Raw genomic sequence first — 15,614 nt, forward strand, 5'->3', positions numbered from 1 at the left:
AGCTCATTTAGTTTTGTCTCTAGCAAAAAAAAAAAAAAATATTTTTTCTTCTCTTCTTCTTAATTTTGTCTTTAGAATAATAGTTTAGTTTCACTAAAGTTTTGTCTCTAGAAAAATTTCACTAAAATTTTGCCTTTATAAATGATTTCATTGAAATTTTGTCTTTAGATAAAATTTGATTGCCTTCTGTGTTCAGAAAAAAATTATTAAAATTTTGCGTATAAAAAAAATTTTATTATTATGTTGTCTTTAAAGAAACTTCTTTAAAATTTAGTTATTAGGTTAGGTTGACAATTAGGGTGCAGTAACATCGAATTCGGTGCCACTGACAAAATCCTTTATTGTTTTCCATACCACTCCCCTAAATTGGTTTATGTGTGGTATCGTGTCTCCACCTAAGTACAGGTGTCTGTTAGGCGCGAAAGCCGGGCAATGACATAGGAAATGCCCCAACGTCTCATCATCTTCCCACATGCCCTACACATGCCATCACTTGCCGCACCGATTTTGCACAATTGAGCTCGTAGTCCTATGTGTAGTCCTTTCATTTCCCCTTTCTCCGCTATGGCTTGGCACCCAAACGTTGCGGATTGTGCCATCCTCAGAGAAGGCATTAATCTCCTTCTAACACTCCTTCTAACACTGTTCGTGGCCTTACCGTCCTGGTTGTTATTGCCCTTATGGCCATTTTACTGTCCGTAAAGATGTTCACCTCGCGTTAGGACCACACTACGTCACACATTCCGTGATCGCCGGATCGCTGCCTGCAGGACCGTATTATGGTCAGGCAGTCTAAAACAGATCTCAGTCCCTGGGTTCTCAATGTACTACTCCCACCCCCACTCTGTCCCCTAGCTTTGATCCATCCGTGTAACATGATCATCCAGACGGCAATTCTAGGGTTCCGTCAATCCAAGACTGTGCCGCTGGCAGCAGCGCCTCCCACTCGACCTCAAGAGTCTTCTCAGGTATCCGATGGGAAACCTCCTCCCTTCCTTCCAAGTTCCCTACCGTCTCCTCGATTATACCGCGATGGTATGAGCTGCTCCCATCCTCAATCCATTCTCCCATCGCTTTGATTCTCATGGCCACAGTGGCTGCCTCACATTTAATCTGTATGTCAAGGGGTCAGATATCTAGAATAGTCTCCAGTGCCCTAGTGGGCGTGGTCCTCATCGCTCCGCCTTTGCAAAGACAACATGTTCTCTGAACCTGTTGTATGGTCCTTATGTTGCACTTTTTCTCCATAGCAGTCCACTAAACTGCTAAGGCGTAAGTAAGTATTGGTCTAATCACGCTTCTGTAGAGCCAGTGGACTATCCTCGGCCTGTCTACATAGTGTCAGAAAAAACCTTTTTTATTTTGTCTTTTAATTAAACTGTCATTAAAATAATTGTCAAAAGTCACAAAAAAAGCTAATTCAATTTTATTTTTTTTAAATATGTCAAAAATTTTTTGAATTTTTTTTGGAAATATTGCGTTTAAAAAAATATATTAGAGGGACCTGAGCCAAATTTGCTGTGTTTGCGTGAGTGCCGTCAAACATCAACTAATTGAAATGGTTTTGAAATAGAGGCGGCCGAATGGAGCCACACGAAGTTGTTTATACTGTATACTGTGCGTGCGCTTCTATTCGTTTTTCCTATGGCCGCAGGCATAGGAATTTATGTGCGGGTGTGTATGCTGGCCTTCTGTGCTGTAGAATATATATTTTATTGAGATTTTGCCTTTGAACAAATTATTTGGCGGGCCAACAGGCCCCCTCTCCTCTCTCTCCCCCCCCCCCCCCCTAACCCTCACTACGTCCCTGCTATGGACCAACAGTTGGAAAACAATTTCGCCTTTCTGCAAAATTTTTCCATTGGCCTTAGGCATGGAGCGGAATTTAAATTTAAGCTACAAAATGTTTATATCGAATTTTTGTTTTTTGTCTTTTATAAACACAACTAAATGAGTGGAACATTTGGCTATAGTCGACCAATTTTAACAAGCACTAGTAAAGCAAGCAGCGGTAAATTGTGACGGGCCAGCACATGGAAACCTACTAACATGGAGTCTGCTTGAAGTTTACACAAATGAACTCGGGCTATGTGTTAATTATAGTAAAGAAATTGGGGAAGGAATGAATTTCCAACTTGCATCTAGAGGTGTCAAACTGGGTGATCGATTTATATGGCGCCTATATCTACTACCTATCTACGGGGGCTCTCTTAACCGAGTTTTAAAGGCCATAAGTAAACATCACATACAATTTAATGCTAATCGAGAGAGATAGGACTTTTGGGTAAATGTAGCAAATTGGTTGCAATGGGGGCTATATTCTGTATATACTCATATACGGAGGCTATATCTAAATCTGAACCACTAGTGATCTGATGAGTCATAAGAGAAACCTTGGTGCCAAATTTCGTGAATATCGGCTAACAAATCACCACATTATTGCACACACACACACACACAATTAAGGTCATAAAAGAAGACACTCTTACAGTCCAAAACGGGTGATACATACGTACATTTGGGAGCTCTGTTTTACAGCAATGTCGCTAGTCATAGAAGAATCCTTAGTGTCAAATTTCCAATAGGTCTTCTCTATTCCTTCTGGGTGTTACAAACAAATGCACTATGTTATAATGCCCTGTACCATACAGTAGTGTTGTATGGTATGATCAAAATTAGTGATCGTTTGAATTGGCAACACTCCATGTCAGCTACCCTGTATATACGTTATAGGGTCTCACATCGATATTTGAAGGTCTTACAAGCCAATTGACTTAATTAAACAAAAAAACAAGAACGAAAATTCTCTTAATTAAAAATTTTATTGAAAAAAAAAAATGGTTTCAATCAATATTTATACCCTGCACCACCACTGTGGTACAGGGTATTATAGATTTGTGCATTTGTTTGCAACGCTAAGCAGGAGAAAATCTAGACCCATTGATAAGTGTACCGATCGACTCAGAATCACTTCTGATTCGATTTAGCCATGTCCGTCTATCCGTCTGTGAGTCCATGTATTCTAGTAATCAAACTGCAGGTCGTATTTGTTGTCCGATTGTCACGAAATATGCATATGTCACTTTTTTGGCCCAAGGACAAACGCTATTGATTTTGAAAAAAATCAGTTCAGATTTAGATATAGCTTCCAAATATATCTTTCATCCGATATGGACTTTTAAAGGTTGTAGAGGCCACAATTTTCGTCCGATCTTCTCAAAATTTGGAATTGCCTATTTTTTTTGAGGTCTACATATGTGTGCAAAATTTCATAAAAATCTGTTCAGATTTAGATATAGCTCTTATATATATCTTTCATCCGATTTGAACTATTAAAGTTGTATAAGCCACAATTTTGGTCCGATCTTTACCAAATTTGGTGTGGAGTCGTTTTTGTGAAGTTTCAATGTATGTGCAAAATTTCATAAAAATCGGATCAGATTTAGATATAGCTACCATATATATCGTTCATCCGAGATGGCCTTTTAAGGCTGTAGAATCCACAATTTTCGCCCGATTTTACATGAGACGTTTAAATTGACTTTCCAATGCGTGCGCAAAATTTCATTCAAATCAGTTCTAATTTAGATATAGCTCCAATGTGTATATTTCATCCCGTATGGACTTTTATGGCAGTAAAAACCACAATTTTGGTCACATCTCAATGACACATACTGGGACGTCAATCTCTATTTGACGCCCCAGTATGTGTCATTAAAATTGGCACAGGTTTCGATATAACTCCCATATAATCTTTTTCCCGATATGGCCTTTTAGAGATGTGGAAATCCACATCTTTTGTCCTATGGTAAGAAAATCTTACAAGGTTCCAAATTGCTATTTCAATTGGTATCCAAATTAAAGTCTGACTAGATTTCGAGATAAGTTCAAAATATAAAAAGTACTACATGCACTAGGTGGTGTAGGGTATTATATAGTCGGCACCGCCCGACTTTTGCCTTTCCTTACTGTTTTTTTTTTTGTTAATTGAATGTGGTTTTTTTCAATTACGAATGAATTAATTAAGTTCAAAGATTTGCTATATCGGACTATATCTTGATATAGCCCCCATATAGACCGACCCGTCGATTTTGGGTCGTAGGCCCATTACAGCACTTTGAAATTCTCCTTCAATTTGGTCTAGATCGGTTCAGATTTGGATTCAGCTGTCATATAGAACGATATCTCGATTTAAGGTTTTGGGCCCATAAATGGCGCATTTATTGTCCGATTTTTCCGAAATTTGAAACAGGTAGTTGTGTCAGGCCCCTCGACGTCTTTCTGCAATTTGATCCAGATCGGTCCAGATTTGGATATATCTGCCATATAGACCGATCTCTCGATGGGCCCGTAAATGACGCATTTATTGTCCGTGGTTGTGTTATGTCCTTCGACATCCCTCTTCGATTTGGCCCAGATTGGTTCAGATTTGGATATAACTGACATATATACCGATCTCGACTTAAAGTCTTGGCCCCATGAAAGTGACATTTATAACTTTTACTTGTATCATCACAGAATCATTATTCACTGCCAACATTTCAAATAGTAGATTACGACGTCTACATGGACATTAAAATAAAAAGAATAATTAGTTTTTTACATACATAGATAAAGATATGAGCCCATCACATATTGCAAAATACTGCATCCTCTCCCCTACTTCTTTAAACTGTCCACCAACGATTTCGTTCATTGAGTGCATGATATACCATGCACACAATTAGTTACTTTGATTTAACAGAAGCATTCATAACCGGCGCCGATAACTTGCCTTGTCATATAGAGTATCACAGGCACTGAGTCTTTAAACAGGTGCCGTTCGGCCATTTATGCTCATAGTCATCACGCACCCAAGGTGGTAGGTATCCGATGTTTGGCTCGACTGAACTTTTTTAAATTTTTTGTTGTTGTTCCTTTTTTTTGCTGCTTGCTTGAGCTATAATACTCCCCAGGAAAAATTTTACTGAATTTTACATTCCAGTTACGGTCGACAGACGTTCGGTTATCATTTGTATGCCTATTCATAAACCTCCATTTAAGGTATGTTTAGGAGAGCATAACCAGTAATGTAACTTTTACCAACAACTGTGCCAAATACGGCTAAAATCAGTTTATAACCTGATATAGCTTCCATGTAAACCGGTCTCTCGATCATCCTTGTTCGGTTCCTGGGAGCTTTAATTTTCGCTGGTTTGACAGAAGTCTGGTATATTGAATAAAATTATGCCCTACAACTTAATTTATTTTGTATACATTTTTAGCACTACGGCACGCCGTTCGGACTCGGCTGTAAAAAGATTCAAGTTTAAACTCAATGATAAGGGGCATTGAGTTTAAACTTAAATCGGACAGCACTCATTGATACATGGGAAAATTGCCCCCTGTTCCTTAATAGAATGTTCATGGGCAATTTTGCATTTGCAAAGACTAAAACAGCTTGTTTACAGATTTAATACTGTGGATGAGCTATGTAACAGAGAATAGCAGCAAACGATGTTGACTCTCAACCACCAAAACATGAATGCCATTTTATGATTTGTTGAGCAACTAACAGCTTTTGTTAATGAGCCTAAAATGATTGCTGGTCGTATTTTATATTATGAGCAACACTCACGAGGCTCACAACTGGATCGCAACTGAATAGATGACACACACACACACACACACACAGCTATCGTTCAAAATGAGCGAGAAGAAAAAATTGAAGTAATTCTTCTTCAATTTTTAAACGGACGAATGAAATTGAAGGGCTCTAAAGGTTGCTGGATCCTATTAATGGACCCTCAAAGTTGGTCACCTCGGCCTTACGAAAGATTTTTTGGGCTTCCATTCATTTATTTATTTCATTCATTTATTGTTCTCAATACCTGCTAAAATATTCCATATAAAGCTTTTGCCTTTACGACGCGGCGTTAATTTATAAAGCCCTTGAGTAATTTGTTCCTCTACATCTAAGGAACCTTACAATTTGATTCATTTATTTGCTACTGCTTTACAAATCAAGAAACAAATAAATTTGTAGATGTCAATCTAAAATCTATTCCCAGTAATAGTGGCAAAGAAAAATGAACGGAAAAGAACAATTCTTCTGCACAACAGCACGTACGTCACCGATGAAAAACAACCACTAACAGCATAAAAAGAAAAAAAAAAACCTGAAAAACGATGCATATAGCCGTGCACAGTTCATTCATAGTTGTCACACACGACTGTCACAACAACGACTGAAACAAAGAGAATAATAATGCGTGCAGTGTTGCCACAACAGAAAATAATTTCCGACCAAAATGAGCAAAAAAAGATACCAAATCTTCAACTAGCCGACCACAATCTAAAATTTCTTAGAAATTTACTATAAAGACAAAATTTTGATATTTTCTCTAGAACAACAAAATTTTGATAACAATTACGCTATGCTTCTAATAGAAACACATTGAAAATCTATCTAAATCGATTTGGGCCGTCCATCCGACCAAATCCTAAAATTTACAAATCCATCCCAGCAAATTTAGCAGAAAAAAAGCACAAAACGGCAACACTGAATGCGTGTGTGACATCAACGCTACCATTAGGGGCTGAACATTGCTGATCTATGTGTCTTTGCCGTTTGTTTGTTTGTTTGTCTGTTGTGGCATTCCTCTGCTTGCTTTGGCTTCACATGACACTCATTCGCAAGCAATATGCGATGTCCGCCACTCAAATTGGAACGATTGCTGAAACGTTCGATCAACTCTTGCTCTGTTGTCATATGAAGAGGGTTTCTAGCTAACATTGTTTCGATGTGGCATGCATAACCAAAGAGCGTGAGAAAGAAGAAGAGAGAGTTTTTGCTTTGTCTTCCCCATACCGTAAAATAACTCGCGCTAGAGACACAACATTTTTCATGTATTCCAATTGGATTCACATCAAGGGTTGCAACGTTTTCGGGTTATTCTGTTTTGATTCGAGCATTCGTTCGAACATTTTTTCGTATTTTGCTTTGTTTCTTTGCAATCGAAAGTTGGAATATAGGAAAAACGAAATATCGTAAGCAATTCAAATATGCTGTGTCTTTAAACTTTGTCACTCGCCATCGCAATCCAATTTTCACCGGATTGTGCCGAAAGGAGGTTTTTTATATACACCCGAGGTGGTGGGTATCCAAAGTTCAGCCCGGCCGAACTTAATGCCTTTTTACTTGTTTGGTTGTTAACTTATCGATAAATTTTGGGTGGTTACCGAAAGTTCATACCGACAAATTTCGGTAAAATTAAAATTATCAAATTAAATTAATTTGAGACAAATGTCGTTAATTCTGTCATTAACGATTATGAGAATCGCACTACAGCCCTAATTCTGTACCATTTGGACGGAAGAATAAATTGGCCAAATTCCTGTTTAGGAAGAATTTAGAGATGTTTTCGTATATCTGTGCATAACTTCATTCCAGGGCACACTGCTTCAATACAAGTTGTGCTACGCTAGGTTAAAGTTGACATCGTCATATAAGTCACGTAACTTTCGATCTATTGCACCGATTTGCTTGAAAACAAAAAAACCTCTTCTGAAAATTAAAAATATGTCAATATCCTGCAATGGAATCTCAAATATGTCTAAACTCAATTTTTGGCCAAAGAAAATTAGGTCTTTGGGACCGTAGTGCGGAAGTAGGTTATAGGCTTTGAAAGGGGAATCTCGATAAAGGATTTCGAAATTATATTTTGAACTCAAGCTTTTCGCTTCGATGAATTTCCCATAATGTGTACTTATGTTTATTTGCACTTCAGCTGGCTATATTTGCATGTAATGATGCACTTTCTAGGGTCATTAGTGCCAGGTTCTTTCAAAGGGCAAACATAACGGTACATACGTATTCTTTATGCACCGGAATAGTAAATTCTCTGAAGTTATTCGAGTCAAGCAATTAACTTACTTTAGACCAGCTTATGCCAAAATGCTACCATTAAAGCCTATTTTCTCAGAAAGAGAAAAGCCAAAACGGCTTTGCCATAACTTTGGTATTAAGAAAATGTCGATATGTGTAACTGGCATAGTGGTTGCTTTGGAAGCTGTGATGACATGGGATTGACTGTATTATGGACCTGTTTTGTTTGCTATCAAATAAATGGCTGCCATTAATGTTATTAATGGACCACATGTGCATATTTGGTTTACTATTGTACATAAGTGTATGCCAACATTAGGGAGGAACGGTTAGGTGCTCTCGAACTCAGACGTTAACACAACACTTTTGTTAAACTTGTGAAAAAAAAAAACAAAAAATTAAATTAGATTGTTGCGTTTTGTTTTATACCCACCACCATTCTGTAGACGATCTAGTCATGTTCGTCCGTCCGGCCGTTCGTCTGTCTGTGGTAATCACGCTGCACACAATCTTTATGAATAAAGGTGTTGAGCTGAAACTTCACACCGTTTATTTATTTTTCACCATAGGCAGGTTAAGTTCGAGGATGGGCTTTATTGGAGTATGTCTTGATATAGCCCCCATATAAACCGATCTCCCGATGCAAGGCCTAAGGCCAATAGAAGACGCATTTATTATTCGATTTTGCGGAAATTTGGCAGGCACTGTGATCTGTGTTAGACTCTTTGTCGTCTGTGTAAAATTTAGTACTGTGAGGTGTATTAAACCCCTACACATCCTTCAGAAATATGGTGCTGATTGGATTATTTTTTGATATAGCTGCCATACGCATCAATGTCCCGATTTACAGTCTTCCACCTGTAAATGGCTTATTTATTATCCGACTTCGCAGAATTTTGAAAGAGACCCTCGACGTCCCACAGTGGGAGAAAATCGAAATAAAACTTGTAAAATTTTGCAGTGTGAGAACGGGTACAGATATCTCTTTGAAAGTTGTAACAGTTAGAGCTGAGGTGTTTTCTTGGCAGGTCCCTAAAGTTGGTTACCTCGGCATTTCGTGCTGTGTTTGTCCTAGATCAGACCATAGTTCGATATAGCTTCTAGGGGTTCATAAAAAGTGTATTTCCACCGGATTTTCGTCGCAATGTGATTTATACAGATACCTGAGTTGGTGGCCTAATGCCTTTTTTTGTTATTGAGTCAATCAAATGTAACGTTTTCATTTTGATCCGCCCTATTATTTCTGTGTAAAGGTGTGGTTCGCTATGTCCAAGCACAAGCAATACTCGTACTCATACAAACACATATGGCCCTGGTTACCGCTGGCAATGATAATTAATGGCCCAACCGACTGAAGGATGCCACTTATTTAATGAATATTTTTTACAAGATGTAGAAGAAAAGCGGAAAGCGATAAACCCTCCTCTTCCCCTTCAACTACTTTCTCTTGTTGTCTATCAAAATAAATGTCCAATGTGGGAAATAATGGGTTTTTGCTTTCTCTCTCTCTCTCTCTCTCTCTTACAGAATATATCACTGCTGATAGTCCTGATATACTCGTGGCGTATAAACATCAACATAAGCAAGTCCGGTGATTTGGAGGATGTCTACTATGGTAAGTTAATCATTTACATGGACTCACAAGCCTGCCTGCCTGCCCATAAAAAAACCATATGAATATAAATACTTGTAGCTATATATTTGTGTGTATGTGTGTGTGTGTGTTTGTTTCTCTGTCCGAAAGTGGGGAACAAAACAGACACAAACACAAAAACACACTCACCATTCGAAAACAATTGTGGGAGTTCGTTCGTGTGTTAAAATTGCCCATGTAGTGTGCAAATGTGCCAAAGTTGCCCAAAAGCTGATTCCTTAATGAAATCTGCCACAATGTGTGTAATTGACTCCATTCTGTTGAATAGGCCTGAGGAGATTCCGTCGGGCGGTTTCTATCTTCCCCATCGCTGGTCATCGAATTATGACCAGACAATAGATGTTTGTGCTTTTCCACGTACCAGTTCTAATTGATGACGACCAGCCCCATTTTGGTTAGGTCTCAACAATTGGTCAGGGAGTAAGCCATGGTTGCCACATGGTTTCACCAGGGTCCTAGAGAAATGTTCATAAATAGAAAGCAGTTTGATATTTATTTGCTGGCACTTTTTAATAGCTTAATTTTAGAGGAAGTAAAAAAAGTAACAAAATCGGAAAATTTAGGTTTTTGATACATATGCAGATATTTTACATTCTTAGACCATACCGATTAGATGTCGGTACTTATGCACATACAACGACCACATATGAGCAAATCTGGCGACACAGGTAAACAACAGCAATAACTTTATGTCAAATAATTTTAATAAATGTGAAATGTGTTCTCTGATGTTCTTACCGGGAATTTGAACCCACACATTCAGCTTTGTAGGCGGACATGCTTGCGCAATGATGGCCCTTAGGAAGATACAATGGGAAAAATTGAGTGGCATACTGACTAACAGCCAGACATGGCTAAATCAATTCATTAAATTATTCGCTGTTCATCGGTGCGTCTAACTACGTGTCTATCTCTGCTACTCTGAACCGATTTTCAGAAAATCTCAAGGCTGAACTACACAGCTTTTAGTAAAGTAATGACCATCGTCCAAAAATGTTTTTGATATTCTCATCACTGTTTGAAACTCGGCTCTTAGCCAACCGATGAGCCGCGGTGAAACTGGACCCATGAATATATTCCTTATATAAGCCGGCCATCTATTTTTGACCACTAAGTCTAATTTTTATCTAATTTGGCTTCAGAAAATAGAATATACCCCATTGTTAATTATACCGCATTTGTGATCAGGTTGACATAGGTTGACGATAGGAATCTAAAAGGAATGGAAAAGGTTTTGAACCGGATACCTGAGACGACACTTGAGGTCGAATGAGAGGCACTGCTGCCAGTGGCACGATCTTAGGTTGACGGAACTCTGGTATTGCCATCTGGAAGTTCATGTGAACCTGGGGATATACATTGAAAACCTAGGAACTGTGATCTGTTTGCGACTGCCTGTCCATAATGCGGTCCTGGGCGATCATGTAATGCGTGAGGTGGTATGGTGTAAACCCAAGGAAGTCGAGTGTGGACACACTGAGGGGGAATGAAAGAACAGACGATTTGGAACATTCCATTGAGGAACAGGGGCAAATTTCTGTCCTATTCAAGTTTAAGCTCAAAGATAAGGGACCTCTTTTTTATAGCCGAGTCTGAACGGCGTGTCGCAACGAGACATGTCTTTGAGGTGAAGTTTATACGTGCCATACCAAATGGTAAAACACCTCATTAATGTCAATAGCATTAGGAGGGAATAACCACCGATGAACATTTTTCTGATGTTCTAGCCAAGATTCGAACCCAGGCGTTCAGTGTGATAAGCGGACATGCTAACCTCTGCGCTACGGTGATTTTCAATAAATCGATTACTATCTTAGGTTATGCTCATAGTGGCATAGGGCGGATCAACATCCGCACCCTCTTTTCAACGTAATCTAACCTAAAACATTTTGTCCAAGACTTCATATATTTGATGTCCCAACATTTGAGGAAAATTTCATCAAAATCGGCTAATACCCTATGTGTGTGCACAATTTTATCAAGATCGATTAATATTTGGATATATTTCACATATATATCTGTCATCCGATGTGCGCTTCTGTGGCAAGGGTAGAAATAACTTTGATTAAATCTTTACAAAAATTTGCACGATCTTCCGATTTAGAAATAGCTCCCAAATACATCTTTAATCCGATATGTCCTTGTGTGGCTGTAATAACCACACTTTAGTAGCAGATCTTTACAAAATTGAGCGTAAGGTGTTTGATTCGACGTCTCAATTTGTGCAAAAAATGTCATCGAAATCCGTCCAGCTTTAGATATAGCCTCAACATATAAGTTAATGGCACACCAACCAACCGATATCATTGCTTCCACTCTACAATTCAAATAAGCCGGTGTGAGTGTGCAACTCACCACTCGGTATTTGCGCTGCTCTCATGTTTTGAATCGCACAGCATATGCTGACCAAATATGGAGTGGGAGCAATGATATCGGTTGGGTGGTGGGTAGGGTTTTGCATTTACTGGCTTTTTACAATCCCTGGAAAACGGGGAGATGTTTTTCATTTCCCGGGTTATCAGGAATTTCCCGGATTTTTGTTCTTATATTTCAATGAACATAAAAACTAAATAAAAGTTGAAAATAATCATGTTCATATAAAACCCAAAGTTTTTGCCTCAAATGTAATTTTAATTCAAATTAAACCGTAGTTTTCTTATTTTCTAAATATTTTCAAACATTATTTCCATGATTCCATATTAAGGCATAGACGATATAAAATACAATAAATGAGCTCATTTCACGTTTCATTAACTTGCATTAACTGTGAAGACTTAAATTTATCTGAGCGGTTCTGCTTAAGGTTAAACAGAAAACTAATCCCATTTGAATGTGTTGCTTAATTTTACTGCAGATACCATAGCCATAGCTTCTTTCTTTATTTTCGGAACTTTTGTCGTTTCATACTGTACATCACAAGCTGGTGATATACTCACTTCATAACTCCGTTCGAGACATTCGACTGTTGAAAGGACGGTATCCTTCGAACATATAAAAGTCCATTCCAAATTTTGCACAAATTTTTCTCCTTGACATTGGTCGACCAACATTTGATCATTGTATTCCCGTGTTCAAAAAAGCGGAAATTCCCGGGATTTCCCGGCTAGGGTTTTCCCTTTGCAGGGAGGGCCCTTAGTGGAGTGCCATTAACTAGTATATTTCGTCCGATACACACTTTTATGGCTACAATAGCCGGAGTTTTGGGACCATCTTACAAAATTGTGAATGCTCTCGTATTTGCCCGAAGGCAAACCCGTTGGTGTAGGATATTCTATAGTTGGCTCTGACCGACTTTTGCCTTTCCTTGCTTGTTATATTTTTGTTGTTGTCTTTATTATTTAATTGTGTACATGCTACTGCATTTTTCGTTTAAATTTGTAGAGATTCCCAATTTACAGATTTTGAATAACTCAGCATGAAGTGGCAATACTGTACTATGTTGTACACACTCAAAATTCTGGCAACAAGACAACAAAAAGCGCACACAATGATATTGAGACGAGCATGACGATGATGATGTTGGTTGGCTGGTTGCATACAATTATCTTGTGGAGCAAAGTGACATGCAAATGCACAGCTAGCATTGATGTCATCAGAGCTTTGCTGACAAAATCGATGTGACCACAAATCTACCAATCATTCGGACACAAATTGTCATCACACATTGTCATGAGAGTAGATATTGGATATTGGCCTTGGGCGTGCATGTATGTGTGTTTGGGTTTTTTTTTGTCATATCATGCCATTAGAACTCTCTAACAAACACAAGAGGCCAAATAGATGACAGTCACTCATCTATGCATTCACTTGGGGAGGACAAGTTGAAAAATTGTCCGATACGAATTGACTGCATGTCCTTTCTATTGCAAAGATTTCGATCTGAAGAATCCTTTAAATAGAAATGATATACACATTTATGTATTATACATGCATGTGCATGTGTGTGTGTGTGTGTGCGCATCCATTTGTTGTAAACCCCTTCAAAGAGCTTTGGGGCTTAGATGTATTTACGCCATCTCCCTCGGGCACTTTTCCACCTAAATGGGTTAGCAAGAAATCCCTAAAACAGACCTCTACAGCATTAGGCCTTCCATTACTAAAATACGAAATGGACATTTTAACGAATTTGTACTGTGGGCAAAAAGGCTCACAAAATGTCAGATTAAATACCGTTACTGTTGGTAATGGGATTATGTCAACTTAACAAGAATTTCATTTTGTCAAGAATCGCAGAAAAATGCTAGTGATGCCCCGTTACTACCTACTAATGATTTTTTTCGTTCCTTTCCTTTCTCTTGCAGGCGTCCAAATTGCTTACTTTGCCATAATTGGCACACAAATGTCAATGATTGTCTTGAGTGTTATGCTGCTGTTTGGAATTATTAAGGTAAGTTGGCAAAAACGATCACACATACATTCAAACACACAAACACACACGCGTAAAGATGCATGCATCATCCACAACATTGTATCCTTCTAGGAATCATATTGCACTCGTAAAAAAATCTGCATAGATTCAGATCACACACCGCCATACATAAAAAAAAAAGAAATGTAAAAAGATTGGGTTATTACTTTTTGAAGCACACTCACCTCTACATACATACAGCCACACATGCATTACTGCCATCCACGCTACACATGTTCCCAGCCAAAGCCATTCAAGTGTTTTCATATGTATAAATTTGTATGTGGCTGTGTATCTATCACTCGACAAACATCAAAATGAAACTATAACGACACTGGTTGTGTGTGTGTGTGTTTTTTTTGTTTTGTTTGCCCTGCTCTCGGTTATTCTCCAACGAACTCTGTCGAGTGTTGCAGATAACAACTGAATTAGAAAAAACAAGAAGAGCAAAAAATTGATGAAAAAGTATCATCATGAACATGTGTTGACAGTGTTGTTTTATGACACATAGTGCACACACACGCACATATTCCCTAGCCCTCATGCACTCTTCTACTTCCACCCATTCATTCATTCATTCATTCATTTCTATGGGCGACAGGGGAAATAGCGAAATCGTTGGTGGGCTACCAGGGAGGGCGGATGCCGCATGAAGATGTTTTTGCCTGAAAATCCCCATAAAAATTTGGTTTATTACAAAAGAACGACCGCCAGCATTCAAAGAAAAGAGAATTCCCATTAAATGAAAATGTATTTCATTTTGTAGATATTAAAGTATTACTCATACTCATGCACACACATAGTCAAAAACGCGCTGGCACACAGCCATGACTTCACATGTGAATGATACACAGAAAGGTAGGGAAGTGTATAGACGAACAAAAGGATCTTCTCATAGCATACAGCCAAACAAACACACACACACACACACACATACACACTCGCGCTCACCATCGTTCACATCGGCTAACAAATGCACATGGAGTTCATCGCAGAGAGCTCGCTCTCATATGCACAGAAGGAGACGAAGAAGACAAAGGCACACAGATATGTCAGCCCACATCGCCAGACAGAACACAAGGAGTAGAGTAAGCACCGAAACTCAAGCAATGATTGTTTAATGGTATCGCATTTCACATTTCGGATTTCGTTGTTGTTTGGATGGTTTTTGTTTGTTTTTTGTATGTGGCAGAAAGGGTCGGGTGGTCTGCTGCCGTCTGCCCGCTCAAATGAACGAGTAGCAGTAGGTGGATGGCGGGTGTGCATCAGAGTACGAGTGCGAGTATGTTATTGTTCTTTGTTTCATTTGCATATTATTAATTTATTTCTTTGTGTAAAAATTTTTGTTTGTTTGTGTGTGTGTGTGTGTGTGTGAGCATTACTCTGCGACACTGTACGCTTGAGCAGACAGTGTGAGGAAAGTGGGGAATCATAGAAAAATTTGAAAGACCAGGACATCAACGAGCATCGTTTATTAACTTCTTTTCGCATGAAATGACATTTTGTCATCTTTCAATTGACAGGCTTCTTGAAAAACTTTTAAACATTTCGCTACTCTGCTGTCACTTCATAGCTTAGATAGAGGGAAGAACCTTTGTCCATCTTTAATGAAGGGGAGGCGATAAAAACAGACAAAAAGAAACATGCCATGACAGTAACAGCACTTGTCACAATTTAATGTAGTA

At 38.6% G+C, this 15,614-nt stretch overlaps 1 protein-coding gene and 1 long non-coding RNA gene across 2 annotated transcripts in view; one reads left to right on the forward strand and one right to left on the reverse strand.

Moving 5' to 3' along the window:
* Positions 1-15,614, forward strand: part of LOC106096188 (uncharacterized) — an 87,135-nt gene that overhangs the window by 56,775 nt on the left and 14,746 nt on the right. Inside the window, exons 3-4 of the mRNA XM_013263805.2 lie at positions 9,395-9,482; positions 13,823-13,908. Coding sequence (XP_013119259.1) covers positions 9,395-9,482; positions 13,823-13,908 — 174 coding nt within the window. The remainder of the gene's footprint in view (positions 1-9,394; positions 9,483-13,822; positions 13,909-15,614) is intronic.
* LOC131994154 (uncharacterized) lies at positions 13,633-14,195 on the reverse strand. The gene is made up of 2 exons (XR_009396492.1): positions 14,115-14,195; positions 13,633-14,027 (listed from the first exon to the last, which is right to left on the reverse strand). It is a non-coding gene; the product is annotated as an uncharacterized LOC131994154 (long non-coding RNA).

Source organism: Stomoxys calcitrans, chromosome 1, assembly GCF_963082655.1.
Source record: "Stomoxys calcitrans chromosome 1, idStoCalc2.1, whole genome shotgun sequence".
Taxonomy (NCBI): domain Eukaryota; kingdom Metazoa; phylum Arthropoda; class Insecta; order Diptera; family Muscidae; genus Stomoxys; species Stomoxys calcitrans.